The following is a 26,674-nucleotide window of genomic DNA, read 5'->3' as shown; positions in this document are numbered from 1 at the left end:
GACGTCGCAAGCGAAGCCCACGATGAGCAACTGCTTTTTTCTATTGAGTTGCATCATTCAGTGCAGAAGTTTAAATTTTTCACTGCTGACTGATCGCGCATCTTCAACCTGATGGAATGGCATTTTCTTTTTAAATGACATTCATGGGATTTGGCTGGGGCAATCACAACGTGCATTTGATGTTCACCTCCCCCGGTTTTATTTGAAATATTGTTTTCTGCTAAAATAGTAAAATATGGTGCGAAATCCAGTCGGAATATTGTCAACATGTTGCCATATTGCACACTGGATGCATTGCCATTTGAGGAATATTTGCTCCATCTGGAAGTCTGGCAGCCAGGGCTGCAAAATGGGGCCGTGTGTTCAAGCGCAGAATTAACCGGAATCCGTTCAATTTGAAATTTGCATCAATGATTCTGTGAGTTGCACTTTCAGTGAACAGAAATATATTTCCAAAGGCTGTCATCCAACACGATTTAACGATTCGAGTCATTCATCAAGATTTGAAAGGCTGAACAAAACACAGCCCAACTGCCCTTGTGATCCAACTCTTTCTATCAGTAACAGTCACACAGCCCCATGTCACAGGTCCCGCTTCACACTGGGGAGAGCGAATTGGTATTTTATCTTTTGCTTACTGTCTCGTGCGAGACTTCATAACGAGGCACACTGTGGGAATTGGAATGACATAAAAATGTGGAGAAAGCATCGTGTTCGTTGCGAGGGATATTATACGTTGCCTCACGGCGGCTCCTCAATGAAGTTTCCATCCATGCTTGCTGAAGGAATTTTCTTCCGATCCAGACGTGTTTCGCTGTCATCAGTACCACATGAGACACCCTTCTGCCACATCTTAAAGACAATGTTGAGCGGTTAATGTGTTGAGCGTGACGACCAACTAACTGCCAGTTTCGAAATTTCCAGACGAACAGGTGTTCTTCTGAAAAGACTCAGTATTTGCGTAAATTTGGTGTGAAACGCATTATTAATTCGTGTGAAGCGATGTGTTGATCGGTTGAATACAGTGCTTCAAAGTAAGCTGGTATGATTTGTTGTAACAAGGTTGGCTGACGTGAATATTGACAAAACATTGAAGCGAATGGGAGGAATGATCACAGTTGACATCCAGGTGACTGGTCGTCCGTATGTGAATCGCTGTAGAGCGGCCACGGTTTGCTCAAATGTTGCCGACAAATTTGTGGCACAGAAGTGTGAAAAGATGGACAATTTGTCAGGATGGGAGGCAGACTTTTTCCCAGTTGAAAAATTGTCAACGGCATCGTGACTGTACAGAAGTACGCGAAGCGACTCAGCCTGTTCGAAAAAGCCATTGCCATTGAGCAGAACGTAAACCGGGCTCCACAGACAGAGGTAACCGCATTTGGACAGTACGAGGATTGAACTCTCAGTCGCACCGTTCATAGCAACACGTTCCAGCCGTATAAACCAACCGGCCCCAGCTCATCTTAAATTTTGGATCAATGATTGCGGGAGTTGCATCTTCAGTGAACAGAAAGATATTCCCGAAGGGCGCAATTCAAATTTGCCCACTGGTGATTCAGAAACGGCAAATGTCACCACCATGTGGGAGAGCCGGATTGGATTCCGAATCCGCACATACTCTAATATATCTGCATTAGTTATGCGCATTGAAAAGCTTGTTTTCCGAACGCGCCTTGAAGGGAGCTATTTTGGGATGGAATGTTTGTGTTCCATCTCGTTCTGAGTTTATGGAAACATATAGAATGCTTGCAAATGTTTGATTCAATCCACCCATCTGCTGTATCCGAATGAAAAGGACGTTAGACGACAGATGAAATTGAGCCGACATGGGGAAAGAACACAGACGCATGACATCAGCAAAGAAATTAATCGCATTTGTATCCATCACAAGAGGTCAATATCACATCAAGGAGGCCGGCTGTAAGAATTATTGAGTGGGTATCACTATGATTTTTGACGAGTGCGGCCGTGTTGTCATGGCCGAGTGGTTAAGGCGATGGACTAGAAATCCATTGGGGTATTCCTGCGTCGGTTCGACTCCTGATGACTACGTCTTTCTCATTTCCGTTTCCCTGCCCCTCGTTGGAAAGGATGGCACCTTCACTCGTTTTTCCCTGTGGAATGGTTACATATCCCACCAACTATGCGTGAAGTTGATGCCGATCCGCCTGTCCTCTCCCGATGTTTTCTCAACAAATTTGCATCTGACAACTTCAGTTCTTCACCTGCGCGGAGAGTGAGTATTTTGACTGTTTACTCTGTCGAAATCCCGTATCAGCTTGAAAATAACAGTTGGGACATCTTCGATTTTCTATGTTCTTCGTGGAACTACCCGAACTTCTCCAACACCGCCTCATAACGGAATTATTTTTTCATTGTAAACCTCCCAGGCAGTGTCACCTGTCCCGTTCCTCATGTCTTTTCTGAAGAGTGGTGACCAGCCAGCATCAGCCGTAAAGCTCCGTACTGAGGTCAAACTGCAGATGTTACCACCTGAGCATGATCCCAGTGCTTTCATAAACGATTTCGTAGCCAAATGAAGAACATTATGTCAGCACTCCGTTGTGAATTTAATTCGATGGAGCTCAATCTTTCTCCCCAGTCCACTCTTTGCAAAGAAAACGCCTTTCCCGCCTTCCACATTCGTAACCTTCCACATTCGTCCTCCCGGTTTTTGGCACTGAACTTTGAAAAGATGGGCAATTTGCCAGAATGGTTGGAAGGAAATTTCCCACGTTAAAAGTTATCAAGGAGAAAAAAAGCTGCACCATGCCAGTACGCGAAGTTAATCACCCTGCGTCGACGAAAAGACGGCAGAAACCGCCCACACGGGTAATCGCATGCGGCCAGTACGGGGATTAAACACGCGACCTTGGCATTATTAACACCACGCTCTAACCACCTGAGCTAACCGGCCGACGCCGCCTGCAAACCCCACGATGAGCCACTGCTTGTTTCTATTGAGTTCCAGCATTAAGTGCAGAAGTTTCCATTTTTCACTGCTGACTGATCGCGCATCTTCAACCTGATGGAATGGCATTTTCTTGTTAAATAACTTTCATGGGATTTGGCTGGGGCAATAACAACGTGCATTTGATGTTCACCCCCCCCCCCCCCCCCCCCCCGCCCCGCCCCGGTTTTATTTGAAATATTGTTTTCTGCTAAAATCGTAAAATATGTTGCGAAATTCAGTCGGAATATTGTCTTCATTTTGCCATTTTGCAGACTGGATGCATTTGCCATTGGTGGAATATTTGCTCCGCCTGGAAGACTGGCAGCCAGGGCTGCAAAATGGGGGCGTGTGTTCAAGCGCAGAATGAACCGGAATCCGTTCAATTTGATTTTTGCATCAATGATTCTGTGAGTTGCACCTTCAGTGAACAGAAATATATTTCCAACGGCTGTCATTCAACACGATTTAACTGTTCGAGTAATTCATCAAGATTTGTAAGGCTGAACAAAACACAGCCCAACTGCCCTTGTGATCCAACTCTTTCTGTCAGTAACAGTCACACAGCAGCCCCATGTCACAGGTCCCGCTTCACACTGGGGAGAGCCAATTGGTATTTTATCTTTTGCTTACTCTCTCGTGCGACGCTTCATAACGAGGCACACAGTGGGAATTGGAATGACATAAAAATGTGGAGAAAGCATCGTGCTCGTTGCGAGGGATATTATACGTTGCCTCACGGCGGCTCCTCAATGAAGTTTCCATCCATGCTTGCTGAAGGAATTTCCTTCCGATCCCGACTTTTTCGCTGTCATCAGCAACACATTAGACACCCTTCTGCCACATCTTAAAGACAATGATTAGCGGTTAATGTGTTGAGCGTGACGACCAACTAACCGCCAGTTTCGAGATTTCCAGACGAATAGCTGTTCTTCTGAAAAAACTCAGTATTTGCGGAAATTAGGTGTGAAGCGCATTATCAATTCGTGTGAAGCGATGTGTTGATCGGTTGAATGCAGTGCGTCAAAGTAAGCTGGTATGATTTCTTGCAACAAGGTTGGCTGACGTGAATATTGACAAAGCATTGAAGCGAATGAGAGGAATGATCACAGTTGACATCCAGCTGACCGGTCGTCCGTATGTGTTTCGCTGTAGAGCGGTCAAGGTTTGTTCAAATGTCATCGACCGATTTGTGGCACAGAAGTGTGAAAAGATGGACAATTTGTCAGGACGGGAGGCAGACTTTTTCCTAGTTGAAAACTTGTCAACGGCATCGTGAGTGTACAGAAGTACGCGAAGCGACTCAGGCTGTTCGAAAAAGCCATTGCCACTGAGCATAACGTGAACCCGGGCTCCACAGACAGAGGTTACCGCATTTGGACAGTACGAGGATTGAAGCCTCAGTCGCAGCGTTATTAGCAACATGCTCCAGCCGTATAAACTAACCGGCCCCAGTTCATCTTAAATTTTGGATCAATGATTGCGGGAGTTGCATCTTCAGTGAACAGAAAGATATTCTCGAAGGGCTCAATTCAAATTTGTCCACTGGTGATTCAGAAACGGCAAATGTCACCACCATGTGGGAGAGCCGGATTGGATTCCGAATCCGCACATACTCTATATATCTGCATTAGTTTTGCTCATTCAAGAGCTCGTTTTCCTCAGGCGCCTTGAAGGGAGCTAATTTGGGATGTAAAGTTTGTGTTCCATCCAGTTCTGAGTGTATGGACAGATATCGAATGTTTGCAAATGTTTGTTTCAATCCACCCATGTGCTGTATCCGAATGAAAAGGACGTTAGACGACAGATGAAATTGAGCCGACATGGGGAAAGAAGACAGACGCATGACATCAGCAGAGAAATTAATCGCATTTGTATCCAACACAAGAGGTCAGCATCACTTCAAGGAGGCCGGCTATAAGAATTATTGAGTGGGTATCAGTATGATTTCTGACGCGTTTGACAGTGTAGCTATGGCCGAGTGGTTAAGGCGATGGACTAGAAGTCCATTGGGGTATCCCCGCTCAGGTTCGACGCCTGCTGACTCCTCATTTCCATTTCACGACGACTCGATGGAAAGGATGGCATCTTCAATCCTTATTCCCTGTGGAAGGGTCCGGATCCCACCAATTTGCATGAAGTTGATGCCGGTCCGCCTGTCCTCTCCAGATGTTTTCTCAACAAATTTGCACCTGACAACTTCAGTTATTCACCTGTGCGGAGAGGGAGTATTTTGACTGTTGACTCTGTCGAAATCCCGTATCATCTGGAATATCAGAGTTGGGACATCTTCCAATTTTCGATGTTCGACGTGGAACTACCCGAACGTCTCCAACACCGCCTCATAACGGACTTATTTTATCATTGTAAACCTCCCAGGCAGTTTCACCTGTCCTCTTCCTAATGTCTTTTCTGAAGAGTGGTGACCAGCCAGCATCAGCCGTAAGGCTCCGTACTGATGTCAAACTGCAGATGTGACCACCTGAGCATGTTCCCAGTGCTTTTATGAACGATTTCGTAACCAAATGAATAACATTATGTCAGCTCTCCGTTGTGAATTTAATTAGATGACGCTCAATCTTTCTCCGGACGGTCCACTCTTTGCAATGAAAACTCCTTTCCCGTCTCGTAACCTTCCACATTCGCCCTTGCGGTTTGTGGCACAGAAGTTTGAAAAGATGGGCAATTTGTCAGAACGGTTGGAAAAAATTTTACCAGTTTAAAAGTTGTCAAGGAGAAAACAAAAGCTGCACTTTGCCGGTGTGGAAGAACGCGAAGCGGATCAGCAGCTGCCGACGACAGGTTCTGCCCACACGGGTAATCGCATGTGGCCAGTACGGCGATTGAACCCGCGACCTTGGCGTTATTTGCACAACGCTCCAACCACCTGAGCTAACCGGCCGACGTCGCATGCGAAGCCCACGATGAGGAACTGCGTTTTTCTATTGAGTTGCATCATTAAGTGCAGAAGTTTCAAGTTTTCACTGCTGACTGATCCCGCTGATCTTCAACCTGATGGAATGGCATTTTCGTTTTAAATGACTTTCATGGGATTTGGCTGGGGCAATCACAACGTGCATTTGATGTTCACCCCCCCCCCCCCGCCCCCCCCCCCCCCCCCGCCCCACCCCACCCCCCGGTTTTATTTGAAATATTTTTTTCTGCTAAAATAGTAAAATATGTTGCGAAATTCAGTCGGAATATTGTCAACATGTTGCCATTTTGCAGACTGGATTCATTTGCCATTTGTGGAATATTTGCTCCATCTGGAAGTCTGGCAGCCAGGGCTGCAAAATGGGCGCGTGTGTTCAAGCGCAGAATTAACCGGAATCCATTCAATTTGATTTTGGCATCAATGGTTCTGTGAGTTGCACCTTCAGTGAACAGAAATATATTTCCAAAGGCCGTCATTCAACCACGATTTCACGGTTCGAGTAATTCATCAAGATTTGAAAGGCTGAACAAAACACAGCCCTTGTGATCCAACTCTTTCTATCAGTAACAGTCACACAGCAGCCCCATGTCACAGGTCCCGCTTCACAATGGGGAGAGCGAATTGGTATTTTATCTTTTACTTACTCTCTCGTGCGACCCTTCATAACGAGGCACACTGTGGGAATTGGAATGACATAAAAATGTGGAGAAAGCATCGTGCTCGTTGCGAGGGATATTATACGTTGCCTCACGGCGGCTCCTCAATGAAGTTTCCATCCATGCTTGCTGAAGGAATTTCCTTCCGATCCCGACTTTTTCGCTGTCATCAGCAACACTTTAGACACCCTTCTGCCACATCTTAAAGACAATGTTTAGCGGTTAATGTGTTGAGCGTGACGACCAACTAACTGCCAGTTTCGAGATTTCCAGACGAATAGCTGTTCTTCTGAAAAAACTCAGTATTTGCGTAAATTAGGTGTGAAGCGCATTATCAATTCGTGTGAAGCGATGTGTTGATCCGTTGAATGCAGTGCGTCAAAGTAAGCTGCTATGATTTCTTGCAACAAGGTTGGCTGACGTGAATATTGACAAAACATTGAAGCGAATGAGAGGAATGATCACAGTTGACATCCAGCTGACCGGTCGTCCGTATGTGTTTCGCTGTCGAGCGGTCAAGGTTTGCTCAAATGTCACCGACCGATTTGTGGCACAGAAGTGTGAAAAGATGGACAATTTGTCAGGACGGGAGGCAGACTTTTTCCCAGTTGAAAAATTGTCAACGGCATCGTGAGTGTACAGAAGGACGCGAAGCGACTCAGGCTGTTCGAAAAAGCCATTGAGCATAATGTAAACCGGGCTCCACAGACAGAGGTATCCGCATTTGGACAGTACGAGGATTGAACCCTCAGTCGCAGCGTTATTAGCAACATGCGCCAGCCGTATAATCTAACCGGCCACAGTTCATCTTAAATTTTGGATCAATGATTGCGGTAGTTGCATCTTCAGTGAACAGAAAGATATTCTCGAAGGGCTCAATTCAAATTTGTCCACTGGTGATTCAGAAACGGCAAATGTCACCACCATGTGGGAGAGCCGGATTGGATTCCGAATCCGCAGACACTCTAATATATCTGCATTAGTTTTGCGCATTCAAGAGCTCGTTTTCCTAAGGCGCCTTGAAGGGAGCTATTTTGGGATGTAAAGTTTGTGTTCCATCCAGTTCTGAGTGTATGGACAGATATAGAATGCTTGCAAATGTTTGTTTCAATCCACCCATGTGCTGTATCCGAATGAAAAGGACGTTAGACGACAGATGAAATTGAGCCGACATGGGGAAAGAAGACAGACGCATGACATCAGCAGAGAAATTAATCGCATTCGTATCCATCACAAGAGGTCAGCATCACTTCAAGGAGGCCGGCTATAAGAATTATTTAGTGGGTATCAGTATGGTTTCTGACGCATTTGACCGTGTAGTCATGGCTGAGTGGTTAAGGCGATCGACTAGAAATCAATTGGGGTTTCCCCGCGCAGGTTCGAATCCTGCTGACTACGCATTTCTCACTTCCGTTTCACTACGACTCGCTGGAAAGGATGGCATCTTCAATCATTTTTCCCTGTGGAATGGTGACATATCCCACCAATTTGCGTGAAGTTGATGCCGATCCGCCTGTCCTCTCCAGATGTTTTCTCAACAAATTTGCACCTGACAACTTCAGTTATTCACCTGCGCGGAGAGAGAGTATTTTTCCTGTTTACTCTGTCGAAATCCCGCATCAGCTGGAATATCAGAGTTGGGACATCTTCCAATTTTCTATGTTCGACGTGGAACGACCCGAACGTCTCCAACACCGCCTCATAACGGACTTATTTTATCATTGTAAACTTCCCAGGCAGTGTCACCTGTCCTCTTCCTAATGTCTGTTCTGAAGAGTGGTGACCAGCCAGCATCAGCCGTAAGGCTCCGTACTGAGGTCAAACTGCAGATGTGACAACCTGAGCATGATCCCAGTGCTTTTATAAACGATTTCGTAGCCAAATGAAGGACATTATATCAGCACTCCGTTGTGAATTTAATTAGATGACGCTCAATCTTTCTCCGGACGGTCTACTCTTTGCAATGAAAACTCCTTTCCCGTCTCGTAACCTTCCACATTCGCCCTTTCGGTTTGTGGCACAGAAGTTTGAAAAGATGGGCAATTTGTCAGAAAGGTTGGAAGAAATGTTCCCAGTTTAAAAGTTGTCAAGGAGAAAAAAAAGCTGCACTTTGCCGGTGTGGAAGAACGCGAAGCGGATCAGCCTCTGCCGACGAAAAGTTCTGCCCACACGGGTAATCGCATGTGGCCAGTACGGGGATTGAACCCGCGACTTTGGCGTTATTAGTACCATGCTCTAACCACCTGAGCTAGCCGGCCGACGTCACAAGCGAAGCCCAGGATGAGCAACTGCGTTTTTCTTCTGAGTTGCATCATTCAGTGCAGAAGTTTAAATTTTTCACTGCTGACTGATCCCGCTGATCTTCAACCTGATGGAATGGCATTTTCGTTTTAAATGACTTTCATGGGATTTGGCTGGGGCAATCACAACGTGCATTTGATGTTCACCCCCCCCCCCCCCCCGGTTTTATTTGAAATATTTTTTTCTGCTAAAATAGTAAAATATGTTGCGAAATTCAGTCGTAATATTGTCAACAAGTTGCCATTTTGCAGACTGGATGCATTTGCCATTTGTGGAATATTTGCTCCATCTGGACGTCTTGGCAGCCAGGGCTGCAAAATGGGGGCGTGTGTTCAAGCGCAGAATTAACCGGAATCCGTTCAATTTGATTTTTGCATCAATGACTCTGTGAGTTGCACCTTCAGTGAACAGAAATATATTTCCAAAGGCTGTCATTCAACAGGATTTAACGGTTCGAGTAATTCATCAAGATTTGAAAGGCTGAACAAAACACAGCCCAACTGCCCTTGTGATCCAACTCTTTCTATCAGTAACAGTCACACAGCAGCCCCATGTCACAGGTCCCGCTTCACACTGGGGAGAGCGAATTGGTATTTTATCTTTTGCTTACTCTCTCGTGCGACGCTTCATAACGAGGCACACTGTGGGAATTGGAATGACAGAAAAATGTGGAGAAAGCATCGTGCTCGTTGCGAGGGATATTATACGTTGCCTCACGGCGGCTCCTCAATGAAGTTTCCATCCATGCTTGCTGAAGGAATTTCCTTCCAATCCCGACTTTTTCGCTGTCATCAGCAACACATTAGACACCCTTCTGCCACATCTTCAAGACAATGTTTAGCGGTTAATGTGTTGAGCGTGACGACCAACTAACTGCCAGTTTCGAGATTTCCAGACGAATAGCTGTTCTTCTGAAAAAACTCAGTATTTGCGTAAATTAGGTGTGAAGCGCATTATCAATTCGTGTGAATGCAGTGCGTCAAAGAAAGCTGGTATGATTTCTTGCAACAAGGTTGGCTGACGTGAATATTGACAAAACATTGAAGCGAATGAGAGGAAAGATCACAGTTGACATCCAGCTGACCGGTCGTCCGTATGTGTTTCGCTGTCGAGCGGTCAAGGTTTGCTCAAATGTCACCGACCGATTTGTGGCACAGAAGTGTGAAAAGATGGACAATTTGTCAGGATGGGAGGCAGACTTTTTCCCAGTTGCAAAATTGTCAACGGTATCGTGAGTGTACAGAAGTACGAGAAGCGACTCAGCCTGTTCGAAAAAGCCATTGTCATTGAGCATAACGTAAACCGGGCTCCACAGACAGAGGTAACCGCATTTGGACAGTACGAGAATTGAACCCTCAGTCGCAGCGTTATTAGCAACATGCTCCAGCCGTATAAACTAACCGGCCCCAGTTCATCTTAAATTTTGGATCAACGATTGCGGGAGTTGCATCTTCAGTGAACAGAAAGATATTCTCGAAGGGCTCAATTCAAATTTGTCCACTGGTGATTCAGAAACGGCAAATGTCACCACCATGTGGGAGAGCCGGATTGGATTCCGAATCCGCACATACTCTAATATATCTGCATTAGTTTTGCGCATTCAAGAGCTCGTTTTCCTAAGTCGCCTTGAAGGGAGCTATTTTGGGATGTAAAGTTTGTGTTCCATCCAGTTCTGAGTGTATGGACAGATATAGAATGCTTGCAAATGTTTGTTTCAATCCACCCATGTGCTGTATCTGAATGAAAAGGACGTTGTACGACAGATGAAATTGAGCCGACATGGGGAAAGAGGACAGACGCATGACATCAGCAGAGAAATTAATCGCATTTGTATACATCACAAGAGGTCAGCATCACTTCAAGGAGGCCGGCTATAAGAATTATTGAGTGGGTATCAGTATGACTTCCGACGCGTTCGACTGTGTAGTCGTGGCCGAGTGGACAAGGCGATGGACTAAAAATCATTTGGGGCTTCGCCGCGCTGGTTCGAATCCTGCTGACGACGCATTTCTCATTTCCGTTTCACTCCGACTCGCTGGAAAGGATGGCACCTTCAATCATTTTTCCCTGTGGAATGGTTACATATCCCACCAATTTGCATGAAGTTGATGCCGGTCCGCTTGTCATCTCCAGATGTTTTCTCAAAAAATTTGCACCTGACAACTTCAATTATTCACCAGCGAGGAGAGGGAATATTTTGACTGTTTCCTCTGTCGAAATCCCTTATCAGCTGGAATATCAGCGTTGGGACATCTTCGAATTTTCTATGTTCGACGTGGAACTCCCCGAACGTCTCCAACACCGCCTCATAACGGACTTATTTTATCAATGTATACCTCCCAGGCAGTGTCACCTGTCCTCTTCCTAATGTATTTTCTGAAGAGTGGTGACCAGGCAGCATCAGCCGTAAGGCTCCGTACTGAGGTCAAACTGCAGATGTGACCACCTGAGCATGATCCCAGTGCTTTTATAAACGATTACGTAGCCAAATGAAGGACATTATGTCAGCACTCCGTTGTGAATTTAATTCGATGACGCTCAATCTTTCTCCGGACGGTTGACTCTTTGCAATGAAAACTCCTTTCCCGTCTCGTAACCTTCCACATTCGCCCCTTCGGTTTGTGGCACAGAAGTTTGAAAAGATGGGCAATTTGTCGGAACGGTTAGAAGAAATGTTCCCAGTTTAAAAGTTGTCAAGGAGAAAAAAAAAAGGTGCACTTTTCCGCTGTGGAAGAACGCGAAGCGGATCAGCCTCTGCCGACGAAAAGACGACAGGTTCTGCCCACACGGGTGTGGCCAGTGCGGGGATTGAACCCGCGACCTTGGCGTTATTAGCACCACGCTCTAACCACCTGTGCTCACCGGCCGACGTCGCAAACGAAGCCCACGTTGAGCAACTGCGTTTTTCTATTGAGTTGCATCATTAAGTGCAGAAGTTTAAATTTTTCACTGCTGACTGATCACGCATCTTCAACCTGATGGAATGGCATTTTCGTTTTAAATTACTTTCATGGGATTTGGCTGGGGCCAATCACAACGTGCATTTGATGTTCACCCCACCCCACCGCCCCCCCGCCCCCCCGCACCACCCCCCCCCCCCCCACGGTTTTATTTGAAACATTTTGTTCTGCTAAAATCGTAAAATATGTTGCGAAATTCAGTCGGAATATTGTCAACATGTTGCCATTTTGCAGACTGGATGCATTTGCCATTTGTGGAATATTTGCTCCATCTGGAAGTCTGGCAGCCAGGGCTGCAAAATGGGGGCGTGTTTTCAAGCGCAGAATTAACCGGAATCCGTTCAATTTGATTTTTGCATCAATGATTCTGTGAGTTGCACCTTCAGTGAACAGAAATATATTTCCAAAGGCTGTCATTCAACACGATTTAACGGTTCGAGTAATTCATCAAGATTTGAAAGGCTGAACAAAACACAGCCCAACTGCCCTTGTGATCCAACTCTTTCTATCAGTAACAGTCACACAGCAGCCCCATGTCACAGGTCCCGCTTCACACTGGGGAGAGCGAATTAGGATTTCATCTTTTGCTTACTCTCTCGTGCGACGCTTCATAACGAGGCACACTGTGGGAATTGGAATGACATAAAAATGTGGAGAAAGCATCGTGCTCGTTGCGAGGGATATTATACGTTGCCTCACGGCGGCTCCTCAATGAAGTTTCCACCCATGCTTGCTGAAGGAATTTCCTTCCGATCCCGACTTTTTCGCTGTCATCAGTAACACATTAGACACCCTTCTGCCACATCTTAAAGACAATGTTTAGCGGTTAATGTGTTGAGCGTGACGACCAACTAACCGCCAGTTTCGAGATTTCCAGCCGAATAGCTGTTCTTCTGAAAAAACTCAGTATTTGCGTCAATTAGGTGTGAAGCGCATTATCAATTCGTGTGAAGCGCTGTGTTGATCGGTTGAATGCAGTGCGTCAAAGTAAGCTGTTATGATTTCTTGCAACAAGGTTGGCTGACGTGAATATTGACAAAACATTGAAGCGAATGAGAGGAATGATCACAGTTGACATCCAGCTGACCGGTCGTCCGTCTGTGTTTCGCTGTAGAGCGGTCAAGGTTTGCTCAAATGTCACCGACCGATTTGTGGCACAGAAGTGTGAAAAGATGGACAATTTGTCAGGATGGGAGGCAGACTTTTTCCCAGTTGAAAAATTGTCAACGGCATCGTGAGTGTACAGAAGTACGCGAAGCGACTCAGGCTGTTCGAAAAAGCCATTGCCACTGAGCATAACGTAAACCGGGCTCCACAGACAGAGGAAACCGCATTTGGACAGTACGAGGATTGAACCCTCAGTCGCAGCGTTATTTGCAACATGCTCCAGCCGTATAAACTAACCGGCCCCAGTTCATCTTAAATTTTGGATCAATGATTGCGGGAGTTGCATCTTCAGTGAACAGAAAGATATTCTCGAAGGACTCAATTCAAATTTGTCCACTGGTGATTCGATAACGGCAAATGTCACCACCATGTGGGAGAGCCGGATTGGATTCCGAATCCGCACATACTCTAATATATCTGCATTAGTTTTGCGCATTCAAGAGCTCGTTTTCCTAAGGCGCCTTGAAGGGAGCTGTTTTGGGATGTAACGTTTGTGTTCCATTCAGTTCGCAGTGTGTGGACAGATATAGAATGCTTGCAAATGTTTGTTTCCATCCACCCATGTGCTGTATCCGAATGAAAAGGACGTTAGACGACAGATGAAATTGAGCCGACATGGGGAAAGAACACAGACGCATGACATCAGCAGAGAAATTAATCGCATTCGTATCCATCACAAGAGGTCAGCATCACTTCAAGGAGGCCGGGTGTAAGAATTATTGAGTGGGTATCAGTATGGTTTCTGACGCATTTGACCGTGTAGTCATGGCCGAGTGGTTACGGCGATGGACTAGAAATCCATTGGTGTTTCCCCGCGCAGGTTCGAATACTGCTGACTGCGCAGGTTCGAATCCTGCTGACTACGCATTTCTCACTTCCGTTTCACTGCGTCTCACGGGAAAGGATGGCATTTTCAATCATTTTTCCCTGTGGAATGGTTACAAATCCCACCAATTTGCGTGAAGTTGATGCCGGTCCGATTCTCCTCTCCAGATGTTTTCCCAACAAATTTGCACCTCACAACTTCAGTTATTGACCTGCGCGGAGAGGGAGTATTTTGACTGTTTACTCTGTCGAAATCCCGTATCAGCTGGAATATCAGAGTTGGGGCATCTTCCAATTTTCTATGTTCGTCGTGGAACGACCCGAACGTCTCCAACACCGCCTCATAACGGACTTATTTTATCATTGTAAACCTCCCAGGCAGTGTCACCTGTCCTCTTCCTAATGTCTGTTCTGAAGAGTGGTGACCAGCCAGCATCAGCCGTAAGGCTCCGTACTGATGTCAAACTGCAGATGTGACCACCTGAGCATGTTCCCAGTGCTTTTATAAACGATTTGGTAGCCAAATGAAGGACATTATGTCAGCACTCCGTTGTGAATTTAATTAGATGAAGCTCAATCTTTCTCCGCCGGTCTACTCTTTGCAAGGAAAACTCATTTCCCTTCTCGTAACCTTCCACATTCGCCCTTTTCGGTTTGTGGCACAGAAGTTTGAAAAGATGGGCAATTTGTCAGATCGGTTGGAAGAAATTTGTCCAGTTTAAAAGTTGTCAAGGAGAAAAAAAAGCTGCATTTTGCCGCTGTGGAAGAACGCAAAGCGGATCAGCCTCTGCCGACGAAATGACGACAGGTTCTGCCCACACGGGTAAACGCATGTGGCCAGTACGGGGATTGAACCCGTGACCTTGGCGTTATTAGCACCACGCTCTAACCACCTGAGCTAACCGGCCGACGTCGCAAACGAAGCCCACGATGAGCAACTGCGTTTTTCTATTGAGTTGCATCATTAAGTGCAGAAGTTTAAATTTTTCACTGCTGACTGATCGCGCATCTTCAACCTGATGGAATGGCATTTTCGTTTTAAATTACTTTCATGGGATTTGGCTGGGGCAATCACAACGTGCATTTGACGTTCACCCCCCCACCCCCCCCCCCCCCCCCCGCGGTTTTATTTGAAATAATTTTTTCTGCTACAATAGTAAAATATGTTGCGAAATTCAGTCGGAATATTGTCAACATGTTGCCATTTTGCAGACTGGATGCATTTGCCATTGTGGAATATTTGCTCCATCTGGAAGTCTGGCAGCCAGAGCTGCAAAATGGGGGCGTGTGTTCAAGCGCAGAATTAACCGGAATCCGTTCAATTTGATTTTTGCATCAATTATTCTGTGAGTTGCACCTTCAGTGAACAGAAATATATTTCCAAATTCTGTCATTCAACACGATTTAACGGATCGAGTAATTCATCAAGATTTGAAAGGCTGAACAAAACACAGCCCAACTGCCCTTGTGATCCAACTCTTTCTATCAGTAACAGTCACACAGCAGCCCCATGTCACAGGTCCCGCTTCACACTGGGGAGAGCGAATTGGTATTTTATCTTTTGCTTACTCTCTCGTGCGACGCTTCATAACGAGGCACACTGTGGGAATTGGAATGACATAAAAATGTGGAGAAAGCATCGTGCTCGTTGCGAGGGATATTATACGTTGCCTCACGGCGGCTCCTCAATGAGGTTTCCATTCATGCTTGCTGAAGGAATTTCCTTCCGATCCCGACTTTTTCGCTGTCATCAGCAACACATTAGACACCCTTCTGCCACATCTTAAAGACAATGTTTAGCGGTTAATGTGTTGAGCGTGACGACCAACTAACCGCCAGTTTCGAGATTTCCAGACGAATAGCTGTTCTTCTGAAAAAACTCAGTATTTGCGTAAATTAGGTGTGAAGCGCATTATCAATTCGTGTGAAGCGATGTGTTGATCGGTTGAATGCAGTGCGTCAAAGTAAGCTGGTATGATTTCTTGCAACAAGGTTGGCTGACGTGAATATTGACAAAACATTGAAGCGAATGAGAGGAATGATCACAGTTGACATCCAGCTGACCGGTCGTCCGTCTGTGTTTCGCTGTAGAGCGGTCAAGGTTTGCTCAAATGTCACCGACCGATTTGTGGCACAGAAGTGTGAAAAGATGGACAATTTGTCAGGATGGGAGGCAGACTTTTTCCCAGTTGAAAAATTGTCAACGGCATCGTGAGTGTACAGAAGTACGCGAAGCGACTCGGGCTGTTCGAAAAAGCCATTGCCACTGAGCATAACGTAAACCGGGCTCCACAGACGGAGGTAACGGCATTTGGACAGGACGAGGATTGAACCCTCAGTCGCAGCGTCATGAGCAACATGCTCCAGCCGTATAAACTAACCGGCCCCAGTTCATCTTAAATTTTGGATCAATGATTGCGGGTGTTGCATCTTCAGTGAACAGAAAGATATTCTCGCAGGGCTCAATTCAAATTTGTCCACTGGTGATTCAGAAACGGCAAATGTCACCTCCATGTGGGAGAGCCGGATTGGATTCCGAATCCGCACATACTCTAATATATCTGCATTAGTTTTGCGCATTCAAGAGCTCGTTTTCCTAAGGCGCCACAAAGGGAGCTATTTTGGGATGTAAAGTTTGTGTTCCATCCAGTTCTGAGTGTATGGACAGATATAGAATGCTTGCAAATGTTTCTTTCAATCCACCCATGTGCTGTATCCGAATGAAAAGGACGTTCGACGACAGATGAAATTGAGCCGACATGGGGAAAGAAGACAGACGCATGACATCAGCAGAGAAAGTAATCGCATTTGTATCCATCACAAGAGGTCAGCATCACTTCAAGGAGGCCGGCTATAAGAATTATTGAGTGGGTATCAGTATGATTTCTGGCGCGTTTGGCCGTGTAGTCATGGCCGAGTGTTTAAGGCGATGGACTAGAAATCCATTGGGCTTTCCCCGCGCAGGTTCGAATCCTGCTGACTACGCATTTCTCATTTCCGTTTCACTACGACTCGCTGGAAAGGATGGCATCTTCAATCATTTTTCCCTGTGGAATGGTTACAGATCCCAACAATTTGCGTGAAGTTGATGCCGGTCCGCCTGTCCTCTCCAGATGTTTTCTCAACAAATTTGCACCTGACAACTTCAGTTATTGACCTGCGCGGAGAGGGAGTATTTTGACTGTTTACTCTGTCGAAATCCCGTATCAGCTGGAATATCAGAGTTGGGACATCTTCCAATTTTCTTTGTTCGACGTGGAACTACCCGAACGTCTCCAACACCGCCTCATAACGGACTTATTTTATCATTGTAAACCTCCCAGGCAGTGTCACCTGACCTCTTCCTAATGTCTTTTCTGAAGAGTGGTGAGCAGCCAGCATCAGCCGTCAGGCTCCGTACTGAGGTCAAACTGCAGATGTGACCACCTGAGCATGTTCCCAGTGCTTTTATAAACGATTTCGTAGCCAAATGAAGGACATTATGTCAGCGCTCCGTTCTGAATTTAATTAGATGAAGCTCAATCTTTCCCCGCCGGTCCACTCTTTGCAATGAAAACTCCTTTCCCGTCTCGTAACCTTCCACATTCGCCCTTTCGGTTTGAGGCACAGAAGTTTGAAAAGATGGGCAATTTGTCAGAACGGTTGGAAGAAATTTTTCCAGTTTAAAAGTTGTCAATGAGAAAAAAAAGCTGCACTTTGCCAGTGTGGAAGAACGCGAAGCGGATCAGTCTCTGCCGACGAAAAGACAACAGGTTTTGCCCACACGGGTCATCGCATGTGGCCAGTACGGGGATTGAACCCGCGACCTTGGCGTTATTAGTGTAAGGGGAGGATGATGTAATTTTTGGAAATGATGAGCCGACAGGCTCAGAGCAGGGAAAATGGGAAGTGAAATATGCTGTATAGACGCTTTGCAGGAGCAGGTGCTTGACCACCAGTATGTAATCATTTGCTTGCGGTCAGAGTACCAGTCGTCACAAGTTGAATTATAGAAGAAACGGTTACTGCGGACTATAAAAGGAAAAGTAGGCGCTGGAGGGCGGAACCGTTCACGATAAGGAAGCGCGGGAACCAATAAACAAGGAAAGGGGAGGGGCGTATGATGAACTCGCGGACGCATTTAAAGTATGATCATGTATTGTAAGTGTGTGTGTTCCTACGGGACTGCACCCTTTCTTGCAAGAAAGTATAAATTGACTTAGAAGAACACTCATCCGTGTCTTTGATCTCGAACGGGGTTAAGGGGGAGAGAAGTGGACTCGTGTCTCCAGAGGTGTCTCCTGAGGGGGTTGCTGCCGGTGGAAACCTAACGGTGACAACTAAGCCGGTCGAGCGTCCACCCCTCCAGGACTGGTTCAGTTGCTAGGGTGTAATCCATACAAACTGACTGGCCTCAGACTGGGAGCCGTGCCTACTTCCGACAATTTGGGGGCTCGTCCGGGATCTTGAATTATACCGGGGACCTCTCGCAGGAGGACCGACTCGGTGTAATAAGACGCGTCCGGTGTATATTTACACCTACAAGACGCCGCTTCGGTCCTCAGGTAGGGAGGTCTGAAACCACTCAATTGAGATAATTCTGAACCCCTAGACGGAGGTCACACGGATGAGTGTGGGAGGAGGACTGTGACAGGGACTGGGAGATAGACGAAAGTCAGACAACTCCGTGCACGGATCAAGGTAAGAAATTTCGCTCTGACTCTGCTTCGGGCAGACGAGAGTCATTATCTTCCTTGTTGACTTCATGGTTATGACAGTTTGATCTGAGGGTGTGGGTGAGTCATACTCAAGACGACTACTGGAGACTAACCATGGGAAACAGATCGTCTCGGGGATGGGACGGGGCCCCCAAGGGGAAGAACAAGCATAAGGGAATACCCCCTTCTAGTCCATTAGGGTTGCAACTATAAAATTGGGATTACGAGACGAGGACAAGAAATTTGGAGAGAAAAGTTATGATTAAATATTGTTGTTTTGTATGGACAACAGAGCCAATCCGAGCACCATCTGTATTCTGGCCGGAATACGGGTCGGACGAGGATTGGATCTGCCAACTCTTAAATCTCTGTGTGAATAGTAAACCATCATCCAGCCCCGAGGAAGTTAAATATGCAGCTTGCTGGGTGGGGCGGCACTCGGGTCACCCCTTCAGTCCCACTACTTCGATTTAATAAACTGCAAGTTGAATCTCAAGTCTGATCTCCGAGTGGTGACTTTTCCCACAACAAATGACGTAGTCGGTTGGGTCTGTATTACTGGTACGTCCGATCGGTGGCCACGATCGGAAGCCGGAATAGAGATCATCGAATCTGTAGGAGTCAGACTGAGTCAACGGTGTAGTTTTCTGGGGTAAAATTTGGGGAATGTGTGATATAGTTGAGACGTTAAAAGAAAAACCCCTAGAAGCGGCAGTAATAAAAATTAAAGCGCACCAAAGGGAACCAGAGAGGGACAACCCCGACGGGTTAAAATACAAAGGGAACCAAGCCGCAGACAAGGCTGCGCAATTAGCGCTAGAACAAGAAGCAATTGGCGAGTGGCCAATAGCAGTTATGAGTCAAACAGCAGAATAAAAGCGACTGTTTAAGATGTTAAGTCTCAATAAATGTTGGAAGCTTCCATGTGTGTCTGTGTGTTTAACAACGTGATTGTGTGAATGTTTTGTTGTTGTTCGCTTTAATGTTTTAATGTTGAGCAAGGAGTTAAACCTTGGAAGGACCATGTGCTCTTTCCTTGTCTTGAGGTTAAAATAAGAGTATCTTTAAGACTTGTCGAGGACGCCCCGGACAAGATCCAGTGGGACCCGGAAGGGGAAGTGTTGATCGAAACCCTTCAGCAAAAGCTAGCGACCGCCCCGGTCCTGAGTCTACCGAATTTCAACAAAGCATTCAGGTTATTTGTTAACGCGAAGCAGGGCACTGCGCTCGGGGTCCTGACCCAAGACTGGGGTGGGGATAGGAAGCCGGTGGCTTTCTTGTCAAAAGTCCTAGATCCGGTATCTCGGGGCTGGCCGGAATGTGTCCAAGCGGTCGCTGCCACAGCCAAATTGGTAGAAGAGAGTAGGAAGTTAACGTTCGGGGCGCCTTTAACCGTCACAACACCTCACCAGGTAAGAACAATCCTGAGTCAGAAAGCCGGAAGATGGCTGACGGACTCAAGGATCCTGAAGTACGAGGCTGTATTGTTAGATCGTGACGACCTTAGGATAGAGGTTGGCTCCTGTCAGAACCCAGCAGAATTCCTATGGAAAGGGGAGAATAGGGGCAAACTTGAGCACCGTTGTTCAGACATAATAGAGCTCCAGAGTAAGGTGAGGGAAGACCTAAGGGACAGACCCCTTCATGTGGGGAGGAGATGGTACATTGACGGGTCTTCCCGGGTGATAGATGGAAAACGATATAATGGACATGCCATTATTAGCGAGGAAGGTTGGAAGCTGGAGGAAAGAGGGAGACTGCCTAACTCCTGGTCTGCCCAGACATGTGAACTGTATGCTCTGCATCGGGCCCTGAGGAATCTGGAAGGGCAAGTAGGAATGGTGTACACGGACTCCAAATATGCATTTGGCATCGTGCATACCTTCGGAAAGATTTGGAAGGAGAGGGGAATGATAAATAGTAGGGGAAAGGAGTTGGTCCATGAGGAGTTAGTGGTAAAAATACTGGAGGATCTGTTAAAGCCACGAGAAATCGCAGTGGTCCATGTGAAAGGTCACCAGAAGGGTACGGGAACAGAGATCAGGGGAAACCAGTTAGCAGATGAACAGGCGAGATTGGCGGGGATGGAAGAGGAGGTGGCTGAATGTCTGGTATGGGTGCCCCATGTCCCAGAGATAAATGAGGCGCCGGTATTCACTGAAACAGAAGAGACTGAATTTAAAGAATTGGGGGGGCAGAAAGGGGGGGACGGAAAATGGACCTTGCCTGATGGGAGACAATTGTTGAACCGTCCCCTAGCCAGAGGAATACTAAGTCACCTCCACCAAGGGGGGCATTGGGGGGGGGTCCAAGCCCTGTGCGATACGTTTCTAAGCCGATACGCACACCCCGGAATTTACACGGTGGCCAAACAAGTTACGAGGGATTGCCTGATCTGTAGGAGGGTTAATAAGAGGGGTCTGAGACAGAACACGACCACGGGAGGGAGAAGCCCCGCCTATAGACCCTTTGAATATATGCAGGTAGACTATACCGAACTCCCTCCCCTCGGCCGATTGAAGTATCTCCTCGTAATAGTGGACCACCTGACAGGATGGGCAGAAGCGTTCCCAACTGCCACAGCTACAGCGGCTCAAGTTCGTAAAGTCCTCCTAGAACAAGTTATCCCGCGATTTGGGCTTCCCAGTGCCATTGACTCTGACCAAGGTAGCCACTTCACTTCGACCACCCTCCAGAACATAATAAAAGCGGTTGGGGTAGACTGGGATTTTCACACCCCCTGGCACCCCCAGTCCTCAGGCAAGGTTGAGCAGATGAATCAGACCCTTAAAAAACAACTCACGAAACTGACCACTGAAACCGGGTTGCCTTGGACTAAGTGTCTTCCCTTGGCTCTCCTACAAATACGAACGCAACCGCGACGTGATTTAGGTGTCTCCCCGTCTGAAATGATGTTCGGTCTCCCCTTCAATGGACCAAGGGGGGAGTTCCCTGTCTTTGAGTCCAGAGATGTGTTTGTACGCAAATATGTTGAGGCCTTGGAATCTGCTCTGTCTCGTTTACGTCAACAGGGACTCCTGGCACAGACACCGCCTCTTGAATTCGCGATTCACTCTATCAAACCGGGACAGTGGGTCCTAATTAAGAATTGGAGGCAACGAACGTTGGAACCGGTTTGGGACGGCCCCTTCTTGGTACTGTTGACCACTGAGACTGCTATTCGAACCGCTGAAAGGGGCTGGACTCATTACACCAGGGTCAAGGGACCGGTACCAGCTCCGGAGGAGGGGGCGCTGACTCTGGGCGATCACGCCTCAGCGGAGAATACTGCGGAAGACTGAACAGACAACATTCTGAAATGGACTATAATCACAGTATTGAAATGCTACTAACATTACTAACGACATGGTCAATGTCTCCAAAAAGGGACTTTGGGGCTATGGGGGTTGCGCGGGGGGGGAATCAGGAAGCGGTTGATAGGTGGTACGCGGAAGGGGCAGCCCACGCAGGCCAGATATATTCTCTCACCATAAATGAAGCGTCCCAGGTGCAGGTAATAGAAATTGACCTTGGCCAGATGGTGCCATGCGGAACTATGGGGGAACTTAATCAGACTACAATAAACCTCGCAAGACAAAAAGGGTATCAGGGAAAGGAGATGGAATTGATTTTCATGGGAAAGGGGCTAGGTGAAGAAAAATCTCTCGGGGTGCGGGGACGGGTAGCGTTAGTCCCACGGGCCATCCTCCCGAGGGATTGCGGGCTGAACCGGTGTAATCCACTATACCTGACCGTGAAGCAGACTGAATGGGTGGCAAACGGAAATAGGCAAGTGAGTCTAGACAATGAAGTACTTGGGGTAAGGGTCAGGGAGGAAAGACTGTGTTGCGTAAGGATCACGGTTCAGAAAGCGACAGCTGGCAATTCACCAGTTCTACGCACGGCGACCCCTGCCCCGGGAAGCTCTGAGGGGATTAGGGTGATATAGGTAAAAGATCTCAGGGAAACCATTGAAATAGAAACGGGCCTTGGGGAAACGAATGCCTGGATGGAATGGGTCAAGTATACGGTCCAAAGCCTCGAGAAGGGCAATTGTTATGCATGCACGGGCAGTCGGCCGACTCCACAGGTGGTTCCCTTCCCGTTGGGATGGGATAAAGAGCCAAAACAGATGGAATGCCTGGTAAAATTATATCAGCACCGGGCGGCCTGGGATGACCCCACCTGCCAGTCCCTGGGCCTGACGTTTCCCTCTGTAAGATCCAACAGGGAATCGCAGCCCCCGGTATTTTCTGGGGTATTAGGAACACATCACACCTGTGTCTCTCGGACTGGGGAAAAACTGGATAGGCAGGTGGGCACTTTTGACAAGTGTGGTACGATCAAGGAAGTTAATGACGCCACCGAGGAAGGGAATTATTCCCAGATCCAGGTACCCCGAGCTGACCTCTGGTGGTACTGTGGAGGGGGGATTCTGCGGCCAACGTTACCCCGAAGATGGAAAGGAACCTGTGCGATAGTCCAATTGGTTGTCCCATTCACCCTGGCATTCGAACACCCAGAACCCCGTGGAGACCGGCGAGCAGAGAGGAGTCTATCTACCTCTTTTGACGACCGGGTCTATTTGGACAACATAGGGGTCCCTAGGGGGGTTCCCGATGAGTATAAAGCTAGGAACCAGATAACGGCGGGGTTTGAGTCTCTGTTCTGGTGGGTGACCATCAATAAAAACGTGGATTGGATCAACTACATCTACTATAACCAGCAGCGATTTATTAATTACACCCGGGGTGCAGTGAAGGGAAGAGCGGAACAACTGGATGCCACCAGTAGGATGGCTTGGGAGAATAGGTTAGCATTGGACATGATCTTAGCAGAGAAAGGAGGGGTCTGCGTCATGATAGGGACACAGTGTTGTACCTTTATTCCAAATAACACCGCTCCTGATGGGTCGATCACCAGAGCGCTAGAAGGACAAACGACCCTGGCTGATGAATTGGCTGAAAGCTCGGGAGTGGACACAGACCTTACCGGGTGGCTGGAAAGGTGGTTCGGGAAATGGAAAGGGGTTGTGGTATCCGCCCTCATCTCCTTTATAGTAGTAGCGGGGGTACTGGTCGCCTTAGGATGCTGTGTTATCCCTTGTATCCGGGGCCTGACCCAAAGACTTATTGAGACCGCTTTGACTAAACGTGATACCCTGGATGGACGAGTAGTAGGCCTACACTTGACGTCAGAGGAAGGACAGGGTCTCCTAGACGCCAAGGCCGGCAATGGCACCTGGGACGAACAGGCAGGCATAATGCTAGAGGGATTAGAAAATACACTAGGTATCAAAAATTACAGTGCGTAAGGAAAGACAGGGGGGATTGTAAGGGGAGGATGATGTAATTTTTGAAAGTGATGAGCCCACAGGCTCAGAGCAGGGAAAATGGGAAGTGAAATATGCTGTATAGACGCTTTGCAGGAGCAGGTGCTTGACCACCAGTATGTAATCATTTGCTTGCGGTCAGAGTACCAGTCGTCACAAGTTGAATTATAGAAGAAACGGTTACTGCGGACTATAAAAGGAAAAGTAGGCGCTGGAGGGCGGAACCGTTCACGATAAGGAAGCGCGGGAACCAATAAACAAGGAAAGGGGAGGGGCGTATGATGAACTCGCGGATGCATATAAAGTATGATCATGTATTGTAAGTGTGAGTGTTCCTACGGGACTGCACCCTTTCTTGCAAGAAAGAATAAATTGACTGAGAAGAACACTCATCCGTGTCTTTGATCTCGAACGGGGTTAAGGGGGAGAGAAGTGGACTCGTGTCTTCAGAGGTGTCTCCTGAGGGGGTTGCTGCAGGTGGAAACCTAACGGTGACAACTAAGCCGGTCGAGCGTCCACCCCTCCAGGACTGGTTCAGTTGCTAGGGTGTAATCCATACAAACTGACTGGCCTCAGACTGGGAGCCGTGCCTACTTCCGACATGAGCACCACGCTCTAACCACCTGAGCTAACCGGCCGACGTCGCAAATGAAGCCCACGATGAGCAACTGCGTTTTTCTATTGAGTTGCATCATTAAGTGCAGAAGTTTAAATTTTTCACTGCTGAGTGATCGCGCATCTTCAACCTGATGGAATGGCATTGTCGTTTTAAATGACTTTCATGGGATTTAGCTGGGGCAATCACAACGCGCCTTTGATGTTCACCCCCCCACCCCCCGGTTTTATTTGAAATATTTTGTTCTGCTAAAATAGTAAAATATGTTGCGAAATTCAGTCGGAATATTGTCAACATGTTGCCATTTTGCAGACTGGATGCATTTGCCATTTGTGGAATATTTGCTCCATCTGGAAGTCTGGCAGCCAGGGCTGCAAAATGGGGGCGTGTGTTCAAGCGCAGAATTAACCGGAATCCGTTCAATTTGATTTTTGCATCAATGATTCTGTGAGTTGCACCTTCAGTGAACAGAAATATATTTCCAAAGGCTGTCATTCAACACGATTTAACGGTTCGAGTAATTCATCAAGATTTGAAAGGCTGAACAAAACACAGCCCAACTGCCCTTGTGATCCAACTCTTTCTATCAGTTACACTCACACAGCAGCCCCATGTCACAGGTCCCGCTTCACACTGGGAGAGCGAATTGCTTTTTTATCTTTTGCTTACTCTCTCGTGCGACGCTTCACAACGAGGCACACTGTGGGAATTGGAATGACATAAAAATGTGGAGAAAGCATCGTGCTCGTTGCGAGGGATATTATACGTTGCCTCACGGCGGCTCCTCAATGAAGTTTCCATCCATGCTTGCTGAAGGAATTTCCATCCGATCCCGACTTTTTCGCTGTCATCAGCAACACATTAGACACCCTTCTGCCACATCTTAAAGACAATGTTTAGCGGTTAATGTGTTGAGCGTGACGACCAACTAACCGCCAGTTTCGAGATTTCCAGCCGAATAGCTGTTCTTCTGAAAAAACTCAGTATTTGCGTAAATTAGGTGTGAAGCGCATTATCAATTCGTGTGAAGCGATGTGTTGATCGGTTGAATGCAGTGCGTCAAAGTAAGCTGATATGATTTCTTGCAACAAGGTTGGCTGACGTGAATATTGACAAAACATTGAAGCGAATGAGAGGAATGATCACAGTTGACATCCAGCTGACCGGTTGTCCGTATGTGTTGCGCTGTAGAGCGGTCAAGGTTTGCTCAAATGTCACCGACCGATTGTGGCACAGAAGTGTGAAAAGATGGACAATTTGTCAGGATGGGAGGCAGACTTTTTCCCAGTTGAAAAATTGTCAACGGCATCGTGAGTGTACCATAAGACCATAAGACATAGGAGCGGAAGTAAGGCCATTCGGCCCATCGAGTCCACTCCACCATTCAATCATGGTTGATTTCAACTCCATTTACCCGCTCTCTCCCCATAGCCCTTAATTCCTCGAGAAATCACGAATTTATCAATTTCTGTCTTGAAGACGCTCAACGTCTCGGCCTCCACAGCCCTCTGTGGCAATGAATTCCACAGACCCACCACTCTCTGGCTGAAGAAATTTCTCCTCATCTCTGTTCTAAAGTGACTCCCTTTTATTCTAAGGCTGTGCCCCCGCGTCCTAGTCTCCCCTGTTAATGGAAACAACTTCCCTACGTCCATCCTATCAAAGCCGTTCATTATCTTGTAAGTTTCTATCAGATCTCCCCTCAACCTCCGAAACTCCAATGAATATAATCCCACGATCCTCAGACGTTCATCGTATGTCAGGCCTACCATTCCTGGGATCATCCGTGTGAATCTCCGCTGGACCCGCTCCAGTGCCAGTATGTCCTTCCTGAGGTGTGGGGCCCATAATTGCTCACAGAACTCCAAATGGGGCTTAACCAGTGCTTTATAAAGCCTCAGAAGTACATCCCTGCTTTTGCATTCCAAGCCTCTTGAGATAAATGACAACATTACATTTGCTTTCTTAATTACGGACTCAACTTGCAAGTTTACCTTTCGGTCGCGAAGCGACTCAGCCTGTTCGAAAAAGCCATTGCCACTGAGCATAACGTAAACCGGGCTCCACAGACAGAGGGAACCGCATTTGGTCAGTACGAGGATTGAACCCTCAGTCGCAGCGTTATTAGCAACATGCTCCAGCCGTATGAACTAACCGGCCCCAGTTCATCTTAAATTTTGGATCAATGATTGCGGGAGTTGCATCTTCAGTGAACAGAAAGATATTCTCGAA

The 26,674-nt window shown here is 47.1% G+C and overlaps 1 protein-coding gene and 7 non-coding genes across 8 annotated transcripts; 4 read left to right on the top strand and 4 right to left on the bottom strand.

The window, feature by feature from the left end:
* Positions 1 to 2,846: 2,846 nt before the first annotated feature.
* On the bottom strand, positions 2,847 to 2,920 carry trnai-aau (transfer RNA isoleucine (anticodon AAU)). Its single transcript has one exon. It is a non-coding gene; the product is annotated as a tRNA-Ile (tRNA).
* Positions 2,921 to 7,860: 4,940 nt separating this feature from the next.
* On the top strand, positions 7,861 to 7,942 carry trnas-aga (transfer RNA serine (anticodon AGA)). Its single transcript has one exon. It is a non-coding gene; the product is annotated as a tRNA-Ser (tRNA).
* Positions 7,943 to 8,728: 786 nt separating this feature from the next.
* On the bottom strand, positions 8,729 to 8,802 carry trnai-aau (transfer RNA isoleucine (anticodon AAU)). The gene has a single exon. It is a non-coding gene; the product is annotated as a tRNA-Ile (tRNA).
* A 2,836-nt stretch (positions 8,803 to 11,638) lies between these two features.
* trnai-aau (transfer RNA isoleucine (anticodon AAU)) lies at positions 11,639 to 11,712 on the bottom strand. The gene has a single exon. It is a non-coding gene; the product is annotated as a tRNA-Ile (tRNA).
* A 2,019-nt stretch (positions 11,713 to 13,731) lies between these two features.
* On the top strand, positions 13,732 to 13,813 carry trnas-aga (transfer RNA serine (anticodon AGA)). Its single transcript has one exon. It is a non-coding gene; the product is annotated as a tRNA-Ser (tRNA).
* An 818-nt stretch (positions 13,814 to 14,631) lies between these two features.
* On the bottom strand, positions 14,632 to 14,705 carry trnai-aau (transfer RNA isoleucine (anticodon AAU)). Its single transcript has one exon. It is a non-coding gene; the product is annotated as a tRNA-Ile (tRNA).
* A 1,995-nt stretch (positions 14,706 to 16,700) lies between these two features.
* Positions 16,701 to 16,782, top strand: trnas-aga (transfer RNA serine (anticodon AGA)). The gene has a single exon. It is a non-coding gene; the product is annotated as a tRNA-Ser (tRNA).
* A 5,268-nt stretch (positions 16,783 to 22,050) lies between these two features.
* LOC144480698 (uncharacterized) lies at positions 22,051 to 23,808 on the top strand. The gene is given in 1 exon segment (XM_078200292.1): positions 22,051 to 23,808. A coding segment is annotated over 1 exon segment (1,758 nt).
* Positions 23,809 to 26,674: the final 2,866 nt, after the last annotated feature.

The sequence above is a fragment of the Mustelus asterias genome, chromosome 30 (assembly GCF_964213995.1).
Source record: "Mustelus asterias chromosome 30, sMusAst1.hap1.1, whole genome shotgun sequence".
NCBI classification, from domain to species: domain Eukaryota; kingdom Metazoa; phylum Chordata; class Chondrichthyes; order Carcharhiniformes; family Triakidae; genus Mustelus; species Mustelus asterias.
The sequence above is the reverse complement of the archived record's forward strand: the minus strand, read 5'-3'. Positions and strand labels throughout refer to the sequence as shown.